Consider the following 22,328-nt stretch of genomic DNA (forward strand, 5'->3'; position numbering starts at 1 on the left):
ATTATGATCATCCAATGATCAAATGATGAATCCTTTGACAAAATATGGACTTTGACAAAAAATTTCATTTTTGACTGTCTGTTGACTTTTTTGGTCAAACGGGTCGTCTGTTGACTGTTTGAGCTGCTGACGGTGCGTCTGAGTGAATTGAAGTTTGAAAATTTGTATGATGGTACTTTGAGATATATGGATGTGCATGAAATCCATTTGAGGTCTCAAAAACTTGTTTCTCCTGTAAAAACAAGAAAACCCTAGTCAGGGACTGTTTGTGTAGGAGACAGTTAAGCGTACCTGATTTTTGTGCAGTGTTGAGTCTCTTCTAATCGCGTGATATTCAGAAGACTTCTAGAACAAAAATCTTGGAATTTTGAATTGTGAAAGATTGATTTGATTGATGGTACAAAACACTGAGAATTGTACTGCCAGCAGTTTGGCTGTCAACTGACTGTTCAGGTATTGACGTAGCAGTTAGAGTGAAAAATCAACAGGTCAAAGTTAATTTTCTTTTTTGTTGTTTTTGTTTTTGTTTTATGTGAAAAATGAAAGTTTATTTACATGACTTGTTAGAAAAAAAACATAGACATAATAAATAACTAATATTTACTGTATGCGGGCAAAATTACCGATAATAACCCTGAAAATCATTTAATGCACAGAAAAATGACTATTTGACTGGCAGAAAACACACAAAATATTATCTGAGTAATTAAGCAATATTATGACAAATAGTACAACATTTAATACTGACAGTACAAATATTACATACTATATTGAACAGTACGAATAAACGGTACATTTAAGAAATAAGAAATACGGCAAATTTTAAGAATGACGATTGATAACCCATGCTACAAATAGTAACATGTAGATGATTGGGAGCATAAGCATCCCAGGTCCACAGTGTTCCGGGCTATGTAGACAGAAGAAAGACATGATCACCGTAGCAATGGTGATGACCATAAGAAAACACGTTTCCCACCGCTTCGCCATTTTGTCGGGGAAGAAGAAAGGATGGATTATGAAGTAGAAATTTGAGAGATGAATTAGAATTTGATGTGAGATTTTTATGAAAAAATGAGAGGTATTTATAGAATGGAAAGAAGGATAGAGACGTTGGGGAATGATGTGATTCCGTACAAAAGGAAAATTTGAGTGGAAGTAAGATTTGAAAGAAAGTGTATGATAGTGTTGGGAAAAAGAGAGATGTAGAGAATAAAGTTAGGATTTGATTTTTGGAAAAAAGATTTGAAAAGATTTTTGAAAATAATGGAATATAGTACAAAAATTAGTGGGAAACAAAAGATAATAATAATCTACTTATTACCAGTACAGTCTGAGTTTCCTGATTCTGCGCCTGCAAAAAGATTTAACTCTGTACCAATTGTGTCAGTACTATTTATCTGTAAATAAATAAATAGCATGTGTGAAGTAATAAACAGTATTTGGCGTTTGCGTAAGAATAAATTCAACTGCAAGTCAAATTACTGTATAAGAAAAAATTCTAAAAACTAAGTATTTCATATGTCAGGATATTTGTTGAAATAAAAATCCATGATTATATGAGACTCTTAATTTTCAGATTGGAGTTTTCTTGAAAAAAGATGCGGGCAAATTTTGGGGTATAACAGTTCAAAAATGCGAAAGCATAAGCGATAAAAAAGAGTCAGTTCACGTATCTCTCCCGCTCAGAGGTATGGCCCGAAAAAAAACGGAGGTCCACACCATCGTTGTTGTTTCTTCACTTGAACCTTGTTAAGCCAAGCTAAATAATCTTTGTTGCCAGGTGCAGGAGTTGAACGAAACACCCTCACTGAGGGATCCATGAATTTCAGGTCGATGGGACGTTGTTTATCAAACGACACAGGCATTGTAGTTTGAAACGCGGGAAAGAACTTGCTAACCTTTTCTGGGTGAGAAAGAGGATCTGGAAGAGGCCCTGAGAAAGCCATTAGCTTATCAGTGATTTGGAAAGGAATCAACATCTGATTCCGCCAGATAATGGCTTTAGCCTCTGTGGCTCTTGGTTGAGGAGCGAAATCTAACCCTTTTTCTTCTTCTTCACGAGAAATAATGGCTCCCAAAGGGTTAGAGCCTGTCTCATAAACAGTGGTATTTGTGGTGTTGGCAGCCATGGTTAAAGAACGAGAAAGAGAAAGACGTTTAGGGTTTAGAGAAGAAGAAAAGTTCTGAAAATGTTTGTGAAGAACAGAAAATGAGAAGAAAGAAAAAGGGAAGAGAAGCTTATATATATAGGGGTTGTAGTGACGTCAGTGAAACGTGAGGAAAGGAAGTTGTTGAATCGAAAGTCATGTCAAAACGCTTTGGAAACTGGTACAAGAAAGTGGGGAGCAGTTATAGCCCACTACCTAGGATTTAGGTAATAATTAGTGTCTGGGAATGCGTAACTTAATCATGGCGATAAAGGGATAACAAAGGTCGAAACCTAAAAAGAAAACAAAACGCCATCTTTCTCCTTTTGAAATATCAGTCGAAAGAAGCCGTTTGGGGGGCAATTTGTTACCCTAAGATTTCGACTTACTAAAAATGGGATTTGATAGTACAAAATATTAATAATTGACCTTTGAGAAAAGTGCAAGATATCTTTGAGAAAAGTGCAAGATATTAATATCTTGAGTCGAAACAGTTCGACTAAAGAGTTCTTGTCAGTCGAGGTGGTTCGACTAAAATTGGCAAATTGCCATGTCTGGTCGACTAAAATATGTAGAAAAACTTAGGCGTTTGCCAAGTATGGATTTGAAGTCAGGAGATATCAGAAGTCAAAAGCAACAGTTTCAGACGGTTTTCAGCAGTTTCTAAAAGACGCGTGGAAGTCTCACAGACGAAGATGTTGCATGTCGAGAACACGTGTTGGCTAGTAATTAGTCTACCGTTAGTAGTAGTTATTTTATTTGTACTATTTAAGCAAGTTTCAGATGAATAGTTTGGGGTCCGCATTTTCTACAAAACACAAGTGAAACTCAAATCTCTGTGCAAAATGAGTAATGAGTGCTGCTTTGGAATGTATGTATGCGCACCAATTTAGTTTATGCAATCATTTACGTTATGCTTCATTTTCAGTGTACATTTACTGCGTTTTATCGTTTTTATTTACTTTAAAGCCTTAAATTTCAGTGTGTTCTTTTACTGTAAAATTATTGCTGCATTTAATACAAATTAGATACACGTAACAGACAAAGAAAAGCAATTAGTCCTGGAATATTCTAGTTGATTCCGCAAAAGTAACCTTTAAAAAGGAAACTAGCGATTGTTTACCATATTTCTGGGTAAACAGGTGTATAAGGTGGTACTACCTCATGTACGATTCCTTCTTGATCACAAAACTTTCCAAAATCATTCGAGGCATATTCACCCCCACCATCAGTTTTAAGAACTTTGAGCTTGTGACCGCTTTGTCGCTCAATGTGACAAAATAACTATTACCACCAGTCAAATTGACTTGTATCGGTCCACACACATAGAAATACATCCCTCGAGGTGATGCTTGGTTCTATAACCTACATCCTTGCTGAATTTATCCTTGTGTTTCTTCACTCGCACACATTCTTCACAAATTTCAGTCGATATGTTGATGGATGACAACTCGGTTACCATTTCGTTCTTTTGCAATGCATTGAGATCTCGAAAATTGAGATGCCCAAGACAGTAGTGCCATATGCAGTCTTCTCGACTAGATGTTGTACCAAAACACCTATGCTCCATAACCTCCAGATCAACCTTGAAATTCTATTGGTAGCCATATGAGCTTTAAGGATCAAAACATTGTTTGCATCCATAACGCGTAGCACCTTGTTTTCCATGTAAATCTTGTAACCTTTCTCACGAAATTGACCAATACATAGAAGGTTGCATTTGATTTGAAGAATGAATAATACATATTTGATCAAGGAATGTCCACCACCCCTCTTCTTGATCAAAACATCATTGGTACCATCGGCGGCTAAAGTGGTGTCATCCGCAAAATTCACTTTATTCTTCATTGCTTGATTGATTTTGACATACTAATCCTTCCTCCACGTCATATGACTTGAACAAACTGAGTTTGAATACCATTCGTAGTTGCTTTGAACTTCATCTTTCGTACTCATCATAGTGTTTTTTGTTGCGTGTAACGGATAGCTGTCTTTACGTGACCGATGACGACACTTTTTTACAGAGTTCTCGAAACTGCTGCTGTCCTATAATCTGCTATTGTTGCATTCCCCTTCCACGATCTTGACCAAAAGTGTGTTATCAATATCAAACTCTTGTCTTGCAATGTTGGCTTCATCCGCACGAGGTTCTTTCTTGTTCGCGCTGCAATCTCTTGCATAATAATCGAATTTTTGACAATTGTAGCATTGCATATTGCTATTGTTAAACTTTCCCTTTTCACCTCTAAAGTTGCCCTGACCACTATTCTTGTTGCATCTTCTCTCACCCTTTTGACAAGTCAAGTTCTTTGAATTTTGAGATTCTCTTGCATCAAAATTCAAAAAGTTCTCTTTATTCTTCATAGGCCATTTTCCTTTCGAATTATTTTTCTTCTCATGGAACCGAGCTTACAAAGCAATATCCGCCTTTGCCTTGTCGTTATTTCTCTCCTTCATCATTTGCTCATTACCTCAAGAGAGCATTGAAGCTCCTCTTTTCTCAACGTCTCAAGATATTTCGATTCCTCAATCGCCACTACAATGTTGTCAAATCTTGTCGTCAATGAACACAAGATCTTCGATACAACATTCTGCTCAGTAACAGTTTCTCCACATGCCTTAATTTAGTTCACCAATCAAGTAATTCTTATCACGTAATTGTTGATTTTATCATTTTCCTCCATTGGAATCAATTCAAGTTGACGTTTGTGAGTTTTTAACCTCACCACCTTCGCTTTGTCAGCTCCATCATACGCCTTTTCCATAATTTCCCACGCTTGCTTTGAAGATTCGCAATCATCAACCTTTTCGAAGTTGTCACCTTCCACACATTGTTGGAGCAAGAATACCACCTTGAAGTCTTTCTTCTTCTCTTCCTTATGTGTTGCTCGTTGTGCTTCTGTTGCATGTTCGACAAGGGGATTCGCCAAATTCCTGATCACTTAAAGAACATCTTGGTAGCCAAACAATACCGTCATTTGCATGCACCATTTGTTGTAGTTTTCACATCAAGGACATGTAGGTTTGTAGGGATTCTTTCATTGGAGACAGAATTCATGTTGCACACTAGGTGGTTGATGGATAGAATCAGGCTCTTGATGCCAAATGTTAGAAATTGGAATTACAAGATTGGTAAGCAATGGAGGGAAACTTTGAATGTACAGGGTGAGAGAGAGAGGATTAGAGAGGGGGTTAAGTGAGGGTGGGAATCAAATTTCATTCTTTATTGGATGAGTATGCCTCTAAGGCATTTATACAAATGATTGAGATACAAAATAACAAGTCACGTAAGCATCAAAGAAACATGTCGGGTCTGTATCCGGTTTCACAAAATTCGTAACCGATCACAACGGCTAAAACTAAAACAATAACAAATAGTGGTAATTGATTACTGCGAATGCGTAACTGATTATGCCAACTTCAAAATCACTTTTCTATAGGTTGTTTGACTTATTTTGATACATGTAACCGGTTACACCCCTGTGTCAACCGATCACAACACTTGAATTATTGTTTTTCACATGAAAAAAAATCATTTAGAAATAATTAGAACCTATCCAGAAGCAGAATAATTGCATGAAATAGACAAGCTGAAATGGTAAGAAGGAATACAATGTGGTGGGCTGATTAGAAGATGTTATGTCATCACAACCCAAAACCCATGAGCATGGTCTCTTTAAATCCATAACCACATCGTGAAAAAGAGGGACATTTAACTGGTTGTACGATTTACTCATCATCATAAGTATTCTCAAGCAGTTCTACAAGTCTTGGGATAGCTTGTCCATCAATACCTCAACAATAAACAAAATGGGCAGCACCCACGTCGTTATAAAAGGGGCTCTCAAACCCCAGGAAAACAACATGCTACTATCTAAAAAGAAACCTGGAGGAAATGGTTACTTTAAGGGAAGACCAATGGTTATAGTTTAATAAAATGAAAGGCCCATTATGGAGATTATTAACAGGGTACCAAACCACCATGCCCCCTTAGCGGTGAAGTTCGTTATATTGGATTTCGAGGTCTTTCGTATCTTGGTAGACTAAGTGAGTTTGTTTGAGATTATGTACGTCGAGCCATTCAACACCATGTAGCTCCATCGATACCTATGACGCGCCATGGAGGATACCTTTAGGGGTTTGACGACTCCAACGCTAAGCTTTGGGTGCGTAGAGCTATTGATCAAGCTCGAAAAACTTAAGACTGAAAACACTATAAAAGTTGGATTTTTGGTAATCAACAACAAATCCATATACAAATGCATAGTCGGATGGATTACACAAGCCCTTGGGACAAGTCACATGTATGATACCGTTATCTCCCATTAATCATATGAGAATGAGTCGTACCACGACTCCTTGGAAAATAAGTATTCAACAATCCCTGAGTCATGGGGGAGTGATCACTACCTCTAAGGGCTTCATAAACCCTAGACTTAAAAAAACCCCAATATATGTTTCTCCTCTAATATGAGAAAAGACAAATCATAACTTACATGCTTATACCTACGCAATATGCTGATAAAGAGAGTTTATCACCTCACGTGAGCAGGTCCTCCAAAGCCACCGTAAAACCATTATACAGAGCTTCTTACCATCATGGGAAATCCCTAACCATTATCAATTTTTTATAAACCTACTAAGGCATATGAGTATCCCCTACCCATGTAGGAATACCATGCACACCCATTCTTTTTTACCAATACATGGCGCTTAACGTGGGGCTCCGGTAAAACTAACCTGAACCACACATTTCTTCATCACAATCACCATACTCATTTTCATATCCTTCTCCTATACTTAGCCTTTCCCAACCAAGGTTAACAAGAGGGCTCTATCCTGTACACTGGAGGATACCAGTGGTAGCTGAGATGCCAACGCCATGACAAAGAGGCACGCCGCCATGGACGAACTACACCGTCATAGTCAAACATTGGAGGATAATGTCCCTAACATCAGACAGCGTCATCAAGAGTCCAATCCCATAGAAGAGATGGAAGTGCTAGATCCTTTAACCACAAACGAGATATGGGAAGCGTTTGTCCCTGAAGGATTCAGACATCCATCTATAGCCAAGTTTGATGGGCACAGTGATCCCTTAGAACATGATGCCTCCATCAACACATAAGTGGTCATTATTAGAGCACCTGACTCCTTGAAATGCAAACTGTTGTCTGGCACCTTCAGGGCCGCTGTTATGTGATGGTATATGGGTCTACCTTGAACCTCCAGCGCCAGTTATCAAGAGCTGGTACAAAAACTTGTGCATCAGTTCGCCTCCAACTCTCGCAGAAAGATGTCCACCACCAGTCTATTCAACATACAATAGGGTCCATCAGAGTCACTAGGGGATTATCTCACCCGTCTTAATGAAGCCACCATCAGATTGCTCCCTCACACTAAGAAATGTTTGTGGGGACGTTCCAAAATGGACTCAAAGCGAGATACTTCAACGAGTCTCTCGCTCAAAATCTAGGCCTTAAGGGAAAGAGGAATATAGAACATATCTTGGCTTCCATCCCGACCTACACTTCGTTAGGTAAGAAGGAAAGGAGGATCAGTGAAGAGATCAACATCATCGCCCTTAAGCGCTTCACCCTTTGGGGCCTCACGCTTTAGGGATTGTGTGCATCCCAAATATTTGGCGGTCAGGATGGCAATACTCTTAAGCGCTTCGCCCTTTCAAGCCTCACGCTTGGGGGTGTGTACATCTCGAATATTGTATCCCGAGTATTAATGGTCAGGATGGCATTACCCTTAAACGCTTCACTCCTTTGAGCCTTATGCTAGATGGACTGTGAACACTCCATATATTATATCACTATGTCTAAACATATCTCTGAAGTCCCATAATAAACGAATATCTATGTTTATGACCATTGATTAACGTTCATATGTCTCTGCCTACCTTACTCCCTATTAGGCTAAGGGAATCACTATGTAAGCTAATTCACTTCAAATCAGAAGAGACATCGAAATCATGCGAAATCACTATGCAGAAAAGTCACTCATTGTGACTTTCTTGTACCTCTTCCTGGGCAACTTTAGAAGAAAAATCAAATTAATGTTCACAACGTGAACATAAAAAAATCGTGCATTCAACTTTTAAATTTACTTTTAGATTCTCTCGTTGTTCTCTTTGAATTTAATATATCACTCAATCTTTCAGGGAGGACAAACAGGTGATTGATTTGGTTTTCATCATTTCACTTTTCTCCCACAAGTAACCTAATGTATCCTTTGCTTTAGAATGACTTTGTAAGCATTTTTCCCTCAGAGTTATAGCTTAGTGGCCTGCAAGCTTCCCTCGGAATAAAATAAACAAATTGCTGTGACAATAAAATGCAAAAAAAACTTGTAGACTATTTAAGCCCTGGAAATTGAAAAAATTGAACTTCGATCATACGATGCATAACATTGACACATTCCAAAAGAAAGAAAGAAAGAAAGAAAACCAAAACTGTATATTCCAAAAGAAAACACATTATTTGGGTACAAAAATAATTCAAAACATTCTTTTCTAATAATGATTGAGTCACTTTTTGAGCATGCCAAAATAATTTTTGTACCTCTGTGCTAACCCAAACATGCCCAACGTGCCTCCAGTGTGAAGCATCACCACTTCTGCTTCTTCTTCATCCTCTTTGCTAGAGAGAAGCATTGCCATTTCCCAAGCAGCTAATGTGTAAACAGGATCCACTAGAATCCCAGTTTGCTGCGCAATTTGCTGACATACCACCATTTCGCCGTCCAAAATATTACCAAATCTAGAAATGCCAAATAGATGATTGTGAGGGAACAAAACAAAAGTTAGAAACCAACTACAAATGTTCCTTCCTACAGTTTCTTACAACTACTTTGACTATAAAGAGGTTGCAGAAGAATTAAGTCACCTAGTTATTGTTACCAACAGAACATCACACATGTGAATCACCACTATCTGAATTATTCGATGGAGGCGTCTTATTTATATATACCACCAACAATCTAGTTGCTGCAAAGTCTATGACATCTTTGTACCGTAAAAAAGAAAACAAAAGTCTATAACATCTTACTTTCTTGGACGGTCACGTTCCACCCAATGCACAATCCCAGCATCTTCTTTGTTTACGTCGTGGTCAATAAACTCAACATTGAAATGATTACTGAATTCAGAAATCAAGTGTTTTTCCTGTTTTCGGTACCCATCAATTTTATCTGCAAGCATAACCGCATGTACCTCCCACGGAAGTCTGCAAGGAAACAACAAATAGCATTAGCATTACTGAGATTTAATGTAGCCTTTCTATTATGGTTCAAAACGCAACAGTAATAGTTTCAGGAAAACAATTCAAAAATACTTTTAACTAAATTAGCATTAATCAAACCAGTCCGCACCCTAAAAAAATGGCTGCAAGTCCTATACCAATAGCTGTTGTGCCAGTACCAGCATCCACGACAAATTTCACGGTCTTTTGTTTTCCAAGTAAATGATTTTGTGATAAGTATTGCACTAACCGAATAATACCTATACAAAGAAACAACATTTTCATTAAGTTCTTTCCACAAAAAATCATTAAAATTAACGGATATGCATTGTTAAGAGAAAATTATCCCAAAGATATATGCATTGTTGTATTTCAAACTTCAACTTCGTATTACCTAGTAGAGCAACAGAATCACCAGCCCCTTCGTTGACGACTAAAATCTTTTGAAGATGGTTTCCTTCACTTCTACTTGCGTCCATTTGCATTAAATTTGGAGAAGTAGACGATTCGGCTGCTGATGACGCTTGAATGATATCACTGAACCATAGGACAGAACCACTGTTTCCGGCCACTGACGTAGCATAGTTCTTTAACATGTCTTCCCTGTTGGCGTAAATAGTTCTCGGAACATATGTGACATTTCCGTATATTGTAGACATCAAGTTATAGCCAGTCAAGATTTCAGGCTGCTCTCCTCGTAGAAGCAGATGTGACATAATTCCTCTCTCAGCACACAGAACAGCTGCAAAATAAGCAAAGCATGATATGAGAAGTAGCATTGACTATTAAGAATTAACCATAATATCCACCAAAAGTACACTTCCCTCCTGAAAAAAAAAACATAATGCTCAGCATGAACCAGAAAGTTACCTACCAATAGCAGCTGTGTGAGCACTCTGACAACCTCCACAAGTAACCTAGAAAATGTTGAATGTTATTCGATCTTGGAAAACCTAAAATAGTTCAACGTGTAACAGAAAAAATCATAAGGAGTATGATAAGGAACAAATTAAAAGACACTGGGTAGTAGTAGTACCCCCTTCCCTTTGTGACTGCAGGAAACAACCATCTAATCAACATGCAGAGAAACATCCACAATCTGAGTTTGAGATATATAACCTTTATACTTTAAGTTTCTACGATATGTATAGATACATATTGTTCACTAACGGTAAAATCTGATATCATGATCAGTACAGTTATTTAAGGCAATATTTTTTCAAGTAAATTCTGAAGTTAGCAATGTATTGTATTGAGTAATGTAGTATCCATTAAAAGTTTACTCTTTTTTTTATCGTTTAACCAGTGGACACCGATTAGCAGCAGAGTATTCATTCCCGAATAGCAGCGCGAAGCACCGCAAAAGTGGGATACCGAGATACCGTATAGCAGGATGACCACTCTATTTGATACTTTTTGGACAAATTACATATAATAATTATAAACATATATTTAATGTAAAATGAAACAATTAACTCAATTCATAAAAAATTCATAAATCAAAGCACAAGTAACTCTTGAAGTGCATAAACGACTATGAAGGAAGGTTAAGGATGAGTGTCAACTCAAATTTGATTGAAAAACCCAAAATTACCATTAAAACATTATAAATTTAGGGGGTACTTTTGGTTTTTTAAGGGGAAAAGGATAGTGGGCCAAGAACCACTCTGCTCCGCTATCCCGTTATTTATTCTATTGCGGCCGCCGCTATAGTGTTTTGCACCGCTAAGACTCTTCCCATAGCGGTCAGTCGGCCTCCGCTCTGCTATAGTGGGATAGCGCTGCTATTGGCAGCTATTGACTACTGGTTGGCCAGAGTCATTATTTCTATATAATAGGAATTACTATAAGAAAGAAAACTTTGAAACCAAGATTCTGAGACTAATATTATGCTTGAAAGGAACCCTGATTTTACTGATAAGTTGATAACCCTTTTGATTGATATAACAAATTCAAGGCTTGAATTTCGGGACCAAGGATATGAAATCAAGCAAGGCAATGTTATAAGCTAACATAGACCAGTAACCAAAGAAAGATTAAAGAAAAACTAAACATTGTTGTAATGAATTGAAGGATAATTTACCACATCAGTGACTGAATAATCTTGAAGCAAGGGAAGCAATCCATCCAATTTTCTTGCTTTATTGCCATTAATTAGCGGATGCAACAAATCATCCCGCACGACATAAAAGCTCTTCCTTTGTTTACCATCGCCGTCACCAAAATCGGGACTGGTGTTCAATTGGAAGAAATTACGACCATCCAATCTATGTCTGTGAATTACTTGATGAATTTTAGTCTCAGGAGTTGGCAATGTCCATCTTCTGTTGAGTAACTTTTTCATAGATTCCTCACATAGGAGTTTAGGTTTTGAAATTACCTATAAAAAGGAAAGGCTTTAATTCTAGATACAACACTCATTGTTACCAAGTAAACAATATGGGCATTTATGAGCTAAGCAATCACATTGTAATCTGAACATGTAGTATGATTATTATGAATTGGAAATTGAAATGAGATGAAACTAAGGATAAAGGAAAATATAAAAAAGTGGACCTGGAAAGTGTTTGAACAAATGTTGTTTCTCATGTGAAACTAGTTGAAAACTTTTGCAGGTATGCTGTCTCATGTACCTCTCGTTTCACCGCCTTCAATTGAAGTGGGTTTATCTTATAGAGAAGAGAGACTCTCTTGTTCTTGGTGTATAACGAGTACTTTAGAATTTAGAGGGGAGGGGAGGGATTTTAATAGAAGGGAGGGGAGGAAAAAAGAGAGATTTTTTTAATCAGATAACTGTTTGGTTCAAAATGAGAGAGGGAAGGGGAATAAAGGAATTTTAATTTTGTTTGGTTCAGGAGGGGAGAGTAGGGATTTTATTAATAAATTACATTTTTATTCTTATGATCTTATAGAAGTGATATGATAATCAAATATGAAAAATGCATACATAATAATTTGGTAATAAAATTTTTAATATTGAGGGACTAAAACGTTATAATTTACCATAACATTAATAAACTGAGTACTTGATTCAGATTATAACTCTCCGACAGAGATGAAACTATATATTAATAGTAGTTTTTAAATCGTGATGAATCATCAAATCAAACAAATACATAAAATAAATTATTATTAAAATTAATAATTTAAATTTTTTAATAAACTGAATAAATAAAAAATAAAATAAAGTGAATGATTTAAAACTTGATATAAAAGAAAATATAATAGGATAAATAACAAAATTAAAAGAAAACATGAACATAAACAAATATTAAAAAAGTTTAAAAATAATAAAATAATTATGATTTATATTAAGTAAAAAAATTTGAAAATAATTTGAAGGTAGATAATAGTTATAATAAGTTGACGAAAACAATCGAGAAAAATCGAAAAAAAAAAAGTAGGAACACAAAAGAAAATAATAATTTTTAAATAATAAAATAAAACGGAGGATATTTTAGTAAATATTATTAATTTATTAAATATCAAAATCATCTTCCCTCCCCTCCCGGAGACGCAAAAAGTGTGATTTTGAGGAATTTTGCTCCCCTCCCCCTCCTAAAAATTGAACCAAACACATTTTATTTTAAATATCTCTTTTCCTCCCCTCTCCCCTCCATCTACCTCAAACCAAACACACCCTAAGTTAAGAGTCATGTTTCACTTATGGCATCTTTATTAGGGTTGAATAATAAGAAATTAAATTAGGTTAGTTAAATTATTTTCTAGGATCAAATTGTGATTTAAAGAATTTTTAATTAATATAATTTATTTTTATTTAAATTTGATCCTAGATAATTATATTTATTTATAATTAATATTAATTTAAATTATAGAGATATAGTGAGATGGTATGATGTTCTCAAACCGCACCACCCTCTGACCCATGCAGGGTTGTTGCTTTTAATTTCGTCGTCGATGGTGTGTTTTTTTATGGTGATTTTTGCTCTCCAGTGACCGGCGTGTTCAAGGTTCTGTCGTGGTAGTAGGTTGATGATTATCTGAGACTTTCATCTTATTTGATTTTGGTCTGTTAGGGTCGAAATGACTGTTATTGTTTACTTTTGTAGAGTAAGTTGTTGGTTAGTCGTTCTGATTTCGTGTTGGTGGTCAGATTCATTCTTCGATTTTCACATTCTCCGATTTCTAGGTGGTCAGATCGACTCCTCTGGTGAGTTGGTTTTCATTCAGTATTATAATGAAATGTTGTTTTGTTTTCTAGATCAATTAGTTTGGTGTTGTTTGGTGTGATGGAGTCTTCTTCATCCTCAAATTTGTGTCTCGGTTTGATTGGTCATAAATGGTTTGATTGCTTGTTGCAACTACTTCCTCAGTAAGTTTTTTTGGCTAATGTATTTGTTATCGTGTTGGCGGTCAAGTTCATTAACCAATTATACAGTTTGAAATTAGTGCTAGTCAGCCCACACATCATATTTTTTGCAATTTGGTTTCGTTCTCGTATGTGAGTTTGTTGGATTGTGCGCATCATGTGTGTTTGTCTATCTATATTGAATTTAGATTTGTTTTATTTAAAATTTACTTTCGTTTTAGATTGTATTTGTTATGTATTTTAGTTTTATTGGATTCGATCATATGTCTCCGCAATTTTCGGTACTATTTTTTTACTTTATATATTTATGGCGTTTGATTAAAAAATTAATTTAAATTTAATATTAATTTAACTATTCTGATTAACATATATAAAATTATTAATGATTAAAGTTGCACGAGAATTATTTTAATATTATAAAACAATAATACATAAAATCATATTTTAATTCAAAAACAAAAATAACACAAAGAGTCTTTCAATATTCTTATGTCTAAACTTCTCCAATCAAATATGTTCTACCAAATCTTCTTGAAGTTGACGATAGTTTTGCAAAATAGTCTCACACTACTCATAAATCAAGGTTAAGAGTTGTTTATATAAGACAATCATACATCTCAACCCAACGAGATGCTTTTTCTAAAGGGCAAAATTGTGAGGATTCTCACACCCAAAGCGGACAATACCTTATAGTCGTAGTGGAGCGAACTTGAGGTTGACCGGTATGAAACAGTTTTGTCGTAGATGAATATGTGGTATTCTTTCAAACAATATGATCAAACTATGATCAAAATTGATAGATATTTCACATATGGATAAATTATTATCATTATCGTCATAATCAAAATTAGCATCATATGTGTTCTATTCATCTTCGATGACCGTGTTATCAAATATAATGCATGAACATTATTTGCTTCATTATATTCACATGTCAAGCACGAGTCAGACCACGTATACAATTAAAACAAAGAAGCAACAGTTACTTATTTTTCAGATGCTGATTGGTGTGGAGATAAGGAAGATCGAAGAAGCACAAGTGAATATTTCTTTCAAGTATTTGGTGCCCCAATTTCATGATGTTCGAAGAAACAACCTGTGGTGACATTATCATCGTGTGAAGCTGAATATATAGCAGGATCCTATGTTGCATGTCAAGCAATTTGGATCAGATTGGTACTTGAAGAAATGGAGGTCGAAGTAAAGAAACCTCTTGTGTTGCAAATCGACAACAAGTCAGCCATTAATCTGGCGAAGAATCTATTTTTGCATGGAAGGAGTAAGCATATCGAATCTAGATTTCACTTCTCGAAGGAAAAGGTAAATCGAGGTGAACTTGAAGTTAGGCATTGCTCAAGTGAAGCACAGTTAGCCGACATTTTCACCAAAAGATTGAAGATCGACAGATTCTTAAATTTGAGAAAGAAATTAGGAACAATTCAGATTGACTATTTTTAGAGTATGTTCGACAACTTGGATTATAGAGGGGTATGTTGAGATATTATTGAGATTGATATATTATTGAGATATTAGATATAATATCAAATATAATCCAAGTTGTGTAAGCTCAAGTCCAATTAGGATTGTATATAAATAGTTATCATTATTTGTACAATTCAAGTAAATAATATAATCTTTATTTCCTTATTTGAATACTCCAAATGCTCGTTCAACATCCTTTCGTACCGATTCTTGACGTAGGACAATAATTTTCTCTTTTCTCCTTGTGGCATAAGGAGGATTTTAACAAATGTTGTCCACTCTAAATAAATGACATTTGCTAGGTAGTACCCCATTTAATATGTGGTTCGATTTATTGTGTATTTCACTTTATGAGTCTATCCATTCAAAACATAGTTAAACACATTAGATGTATTTAACATATTAATCTCGTTGTTAGAACCTGCAGTGCCACGAAATGTATGTAAATCCATAAATCTTGAAATATAACAACTTCAAGAATGTTTGTGGGTTTATCATGATCACCTCTAGAAATCTGAGTTTTCCATGCAACTTGACATTTTTCGATGCATACAATCAATTGAATTCAACACATCTGAAAAATTGTGGCCTTGCCAATTTATAATAGACGAGCAATGTATCCATTCTTTGGCCTCCTCGTATACTCAACGTCAAATATTGCACATATGCCCATTGCAAATCCGTCTAAGCACTCCAATGTTGTACTTTCGTCGATGCGAATATAGTGACTAATCATAAGTGATCCATACCTATTTTTTTAACAACAACCAATTTATAACTGCCATAAACCATTGACAATATTTATTTAACAAATGTCTTCGAGATTTGAGGATAGACATTTTTTATAAACATTTAATTATATATTAAAAGGGGTGTTAATCCCTGGTTACTAGTAAACTTATAGTTGGATATAAATAAGTGAATATAATATTGATCAAATATAATTTTGTTATACACATTTTTCTAATTACTTCCTTATCTTTTGAGACATATTTAAATATGTCTTTTTTTGTCTAAGATTATTTTTGAATGGTTGGAAGCATATTGAAATAAAGTTGTAAACATTTGAATTGTCAAAAGTCATATCGCAGAAACCATGTTTAATTTTATATTTATATAACTTTGACTATAATTTTTTCATGACAATACAATTATAATGTCAACCAACACCTTTTACATAAATCGAAAATTATAAAACAATTTAATATAAATATAGTATAATAATGGTTAATAAATATATATAAAAGATACATAAATTAAAAAATATATATTTAAAATTATAATTGTCATATAAATAATAATTTGATTTAGCCGTACGTTCATACGGGTCACGCATTGAGAGATAAATTGTAAATAAATTTAATATAGTTATAGTTCAGAAATGTATATAAAAGATTACAAATTAAGTAGCATCGTTCAATCGAAATTATATATTTTAATAGAAAAAATAAACTAGATAATTAAGTGGTTATCTACCCGTGCGTTTGTACGGATCGCGCAATATCGTTATAAATAATAAATAAATATAGTATACTGATGGTTAAGAAAAAGAATATTTAAAATTATGATTGTCATATAAACATTAATTTAATCTACTCGTGCGTTCGCACGGGTAGCGCAATGTCGTTATAAACAGTAAATAAATATAGTATATTGATGGTTAAAAAATGTATATAAAATATATACAGATTAAGTAGTCGGAAACATATATTTTAGTAGAAAAAATAAATGAAATTATTAAGTAGTTGTTTTTCCGTGCGTTCGCACGGTTCGTACAATGTCGTTATAAATCTACTTTAAGTACGCTCTAGATGCTAGTACAGGATTGCTATCTTTGAAACTAGAAAAGTACAAGGATTCATCCTCTACCATAACCCCACTATTTTGCATGGTGCTACGACCATCGTTTGATTTTATATAGAATGAATATTTACTAATATCGTATGCACTCGAAGTAATTACATTAAACTTAGGCATACATGAAAATCATTTGCAAGTATCAGATGCACTACTCTCTTTGGAAATCCTTTCATTAAACCAAGTTATGAAAGTTTTTTTATGCTCTGTCAATAACCATTTTTCATTCATCCTGGGGAATTTTTCATTTATAAGACTTTTGTGAGCGGTTAACTAAGGCTGAACTTCACTAAGGTTATTAAATATATATACAAATGTGCTTGAAGAAATACTCCTCGGTCAAATGTCTTAACATTTAATCCTTGAATACCTCTACCATGATAACATCCATCATGAAGAGACTCATAAATTCCTATAAATTCGCATCTAACAAATAGTTTGTACAAAACTCAATAACTTCTTTTGTGATGTACCTTTTTATGATCGAAGCTTATGGACGGTGATGATTCTTTGTATACCCTTTAAAAATATTCATGTAACGCTCTACCAGATACATCCACCACAAATATACTGGACCACAAATTCTAACCTACCTTTCTACATGAACAACTAAGTGAATCATAATGTCAAAGAATGATGAAGGAAAAAACATCTCTAATTGGCATAAGATAATTGCAGCTTCGTGTTCCAAGTCATCTAAATTTCCAAGATCAATAACTTTACTACATATAACATTGAAGAATAAGCACAATCTGGTTATAGGTACCCTTTACATTTCTTGGTAAAATGCCACAGATAGCCACTGATAAAAATTGTTGCATCAAGACATGACAGTCATGAGATTTTAATCCAAATAATTTGTGATCGTTCTCTGACACAATTTTTTTTACATTTGATGAGTACCATTGGGGAACTTTGATACCCTCTGAACAATCGCAAAAACTTTTTTCTTTTTTATACAAGTGTGACAAGCTAAGGGAAATAGGTTCTATTTCCTATTTCTTTTGGGGCTAACTCTTGTCGTATACCCATCACAACCATATCTTTGCGGGATTTATTAGTATCTTTTGTCTTGCCTTTAATGTCGAGAAGTGTTCCAATCAAACTATCACATATATTTTTTTTCCACATGCATCACATGAAGACAATGTCTTACATCAAGACTAGACCAATATAGAAGATCAAATAATATTTACCTATTTTTCCAAATATTCTTATCGACTGGCTTTTTTTGTTTCTTTCCAAAGACAACATTAATGTGTTAATGTCTTCTATAAACTTCCTTCCTGGTTAAGGGCTTTGGAGCGGTATCAAACTCCTACTCTCCATTAAAAGCCTTCTGTAATCTACGATATGGATGATTAGGTCTTATAAATATTCGATGCCCAAGATAAAATGTATTTTTTCCTTTTGGTAATTGGTGGTGACATGTATCAACTTCACATATAGGACACACTTTATGACCCTTGACGTTGTACCCAAAAAAATTATTGTATGTAGGAAAGTCATTGATTGTACAAAACAATATGGCACGCAACTTAAAATTATCACTTGTATACGCATCATCAACACCAACACCTTCCTCCCACAAAATTCTTAAATCTTTAATCAATGGCGTTAAATAAACATCTATGTGTTTCCCGGTTGTTTTGGAACCGAAAGCATCAATGATATCATCATATACTTGCGCTTCATGCACAGCCATGTAGATATGTTGTAAATTATGAGAAGAACATGCCATGACATATGGTTAGTACTCAAATTACCAAAAGGGTTCATTTCGTCAGTGGCAAGTCCATGCCTAAGGTTCCTCGGTTCAAGGGGAAAATCTGGAAACAAGGAATCGATTTTTTTTCCATTGTACTGAATCAGCTAGATGGCAAATTTTTCCATCACACGCTCTTTCGTGCACAATATCTACTTGGCCTCATATGTATGGTTTTGCAACGTGTTACCTTCGGTAAGCATTTCTTTGAACAATTCAAGTAATTCAATTAAACTTTTATTTGTCAAACCACCTCTTGCCTTAAGATTAAATAGTCTTAACATAGTTGACAATCTTGTAAAACTTTTATATCCTAGATACAACAAATCATCCATGTCTCTTCGCAAAGTATCTACCATATTAGATTTCTTGAAAGCATCTACTTCAATATCACGAATGATGTCTTCTAGATTATCATTCATAAATTCATCCTCTTCATCTTCAGTTGTATGTGACAAATGTCTCTTTTTTTTCACTTCACCATGTCATACCCATTTCGTGTAATTTTGAATAATTTCATCAACCACAATGAATGAATATAACTTTCTTTGGTTATTTTGCCTATTTTGGTAAATTTTACAAGGACACTCAAAACTACCATTATTGTCAGGAAGATTTTTTTCTCGAATCAAGAAATTGCATTAATCCATTCTCATACTCTTTACTTAAGCTATTAGCTTTAATAACATACCAGAGAATAATGGTGAGAGAGTTTTTTATTCGCTAGGGCTTCCGTCCTCCTTGGAGAATAATGGTGTGAGTTCTTTAATTGGCTCAAAAAGTGTATGAGGTGGACACTGAGGTAATACAAAAGATAAAAAGTATTTACTGCGGTTATAATGAAAATCGAGGTAACATATTCGACGTAAAATGTAAAAAAGTTAAGGCGGCTTTTTGGTTGCAAAAATAATAAGGGAGTTTTTATGTCGCTTTTATTGAAAACCGAGGCAACATATCAGACGTAAAATCTATAGTAAATAAAGATGTCTTTTTTGTTCCATATAAAACATTAAATTGCAGGAGCTGGGAATCGAATCTCAGAGTTCAGACCCTAAGCATATATTTTGTTGATTTCATTTAAAACAGGGGTAACAAATTTTTTTATTTTTTAAAAAATAAAACAAGGCGCTCTCTTTTCATGTACTCTTGGTTTTATATTGTTCATGGTGAAAGCTTCGTCATAAAAAACATTATTTTTTTTGCAGTGGTTAACAATTCTTGTGTTAATTTTATTCTTCCTTTTTTTTTGTCTGTTATGCATTTAGCTTGTCATACACATTTTCCCACACATTGTGTCAGACATCTATCTAAACGAAGAACAAAATTTCACTTCTCAAAGCTCGTATCCTATCTCCCACAGGGGATTATAAATAATCCTTCACTTTCACATACTTAAGTAAGCAAGATTAACAAGTCTCGGATTCTTAACCCCTAAACCACATGTTTTCTTAAATTTACAACACCCTCCCACTTAAACACACCCCTACCCCCCCCCCCCTGTCCTTTCTTATTTGTGTTTGCACCCACCGGTAGCCCAAGATTCTTAAAGGAAAGGGACCTTACCGTGTAAAAATTCCACTGCCATATCCAAAAATGTCCTTTCCACGTTCACTTCAAATATACAACTCTTAACAAAGTTCACTTAAAGATATGAGGCAATATTAAAAAGTATGTTATTTCAATTACATATATCTCTCTCACACATACACATTTATTTCATTAATTCGTATTTTATATTTAATATTATTAAATTATTGTTAAAATATTTAATTAATTTTTTATTATATAGATTAATTAATATTTAGATTAAATTACAATTTTGGTCGTCCTGTTAATTCATTTTTCGTTTATTATATAGATTAATTCATCTTATTATATTAATTCATTTTTCGTTTATTTTTATCTTTTCTTATAATGAACTGAACCAATATATGATGGTGAGTGCACAAAGCTTCTCTAATATACGTGTGGTGAGTGGAGGTAGCTTATGTAATATACACCTTATTTGTTAATTTGCGTTAACTTAACTTATAGACTCTTTCTCTTCCTTCGTTTTATCTAACTTTTTTAAGTCTTAAAAGTTACTTTAAAGTTAAAGTTAAAAATAAGAGCTTTTAAAATAAAGTTAAAGTTATTTGGTTATGATTATTTTTTAAACTTTAAAATATATATATATATATATATATATATATATATATATATATATATATATATATATATATATATATATATATATATATATATATATATATATATATATATATATATATATATATGAGGTCATGATCAAATGACACCAAAATGTCAAACTTAATAAAATGACACCTCTGATATTGAGCACTAATTGTTAGAAAATTAACTTAAACTGAATGGAATCGAGGCTAGAATTGTGTACGGAACACTTTCCTTATAGTATTTCAAGCACTCCCAATTTGTCTTGGAGTTTCTACGTAGGAATACCCAGGATAATTCAGCCTTATCGAGTTTGCGCAAGACCGACGAAAACTCGAATGTAGTGAAGAGTGCTCTGGAATTATTCTAGAGGATTTTCATTTTTTTTTGTTATGTGTTTTTCTGAATTCATAATGAATTATTTATAGGCCACATTGGTATTGTTTCACAAGGTAGTGACCCTTGGTAAAACAATGTCTTTTATCAAAAGTCACAATGATTGACTTATAACAGCACACTTCAAAAGTTGCATGGTTTCATTCTACAACTCTTCATGAAGTGTTGCCATTTTTCAAATTCACTTCTCTTGTTGGAACAACTATCATATTATTAATTATTACTAATAATTTACAACAATCCCCCACTTGTTCTAATAATGACAAGTACAATTCCAGAATATAGAAAGCAAAAGAGTGTTAATACAGTTAGGTATCTTTCGATTTGAACTTAACCTTAGTAAAGACAACGCAAAGCCTAATCGGAACGTTAGGTAGCTATGCTTTGAACCGTTATTCCATGTGATCAGACCGGCGTTACTATACACACACTCTTTAAAGGTTCTTCGCCTACATATCTCGCCTAGCACTATTTATGGCCATGTGCTTTTCCTGTTTTGATGAATTTTTTCATGAGAGAAACTCCAACTCTAACTTTAAGACGGCACCATCTCGAAATTCATATAGGTGAAGTTCAATTTGTATCTATTTTTGAGATACATATCCTCCTCGATATAAAACTTCATTAAGAGTTTCTAAAAAAAAACTCAACCCTCAATTATGTAATAGTCAACATTGTCACAAAATGTTGCACCATCTTCCAAATCAACGACTTGTTGTTACCCATTGAATCTTAGGTTAAGATGTATTAACTTCAGATTGAGTTGCTATCATTGTTGGAACACTCATTTAAAGAGTTTCAACCTCACACCTCTTGAGGTTATCTTTACTAAATCATTGGCCAGTAGTTTAGTAAATGAATCATTCAAATTATAGATCGATCGTATATATGTGAATAAAATGATTACATCTTTAATCAATTTTCTCAAG

The 22,328-nt window shown here is 34.2% G+C and overlaps 1 protein-coding gene across 3 annotated transcripts; it reads right to left on the bottom strand.

The window, feature by feature from the left end:
* Positions 1-6,597: 6,597 nt before the first annotated feature.
* LOC131627135 (D-cysteine desulfhydrase 2, mitochondrial-like) lies at positions 6,598-12,114 on the bottom strand. Of its 3 annotated transcripts, XM_058897970.1 has the most exons (8): positions 11,954-12,114; positions 11,481-11,777; positions 10,272-10,314; positions 9,792-10,139; positions 9,528-9,657; positions 9,206-9,382; positions 8,720-8,917; positions 6,598-8,523 (listed from the first exon to the last, which is right to left on the bottom strand). In XM_058897970.1, exons 1-8 carry the CDS (start codon positions 11,984-11,986, stop codon positions 8,517-8,519), a joined length of 1,233 nt encoding a protein of 410 aa, XP_058753953.1. In that variant the 5' UTR covers positions 11,987-12,114; the 3' UTR covers positions 6,598-8,516. The 3 variants fall into 3 exon arrangements, with proteins under 3 accessions (XP_058753953.1, XP_058753952.1, XP_058753954.1); XM_058897969.1 differs by lacking the exon at positions 6,598-8,523 and having other exon boundaries at positions 8,546-8,917; XM_058897971.1 differs by lacking the exons at positions 6,598-8,523; positions 11,954-12,114 and having other exon boundaries at positions 8,546-8,917; positions 10,268-10,314; positions 11,481-11,688.
* Positions 12,115-22,328: the final 10,214 nt, after the last annotated feature.

This window comes from Vicia villosa, unplaced genomic scaffold, assembly GCF_029867415.1.
Source record: "Vicia villosa cultivar HV-30 ecotype Madison, WI unplaced genomic scaffold, Vvil1.0 ctg.000349F_1_1, whole genome shotgun sequence".
In the NCBI taxonomy this organism is placed as follows: domain Eukaryota; kingdom Viridiplantae; phylum Streptophyta; class Magnoliopsida; order Fabales; family Fabaceae; genus Vicia; species Vicia villosa.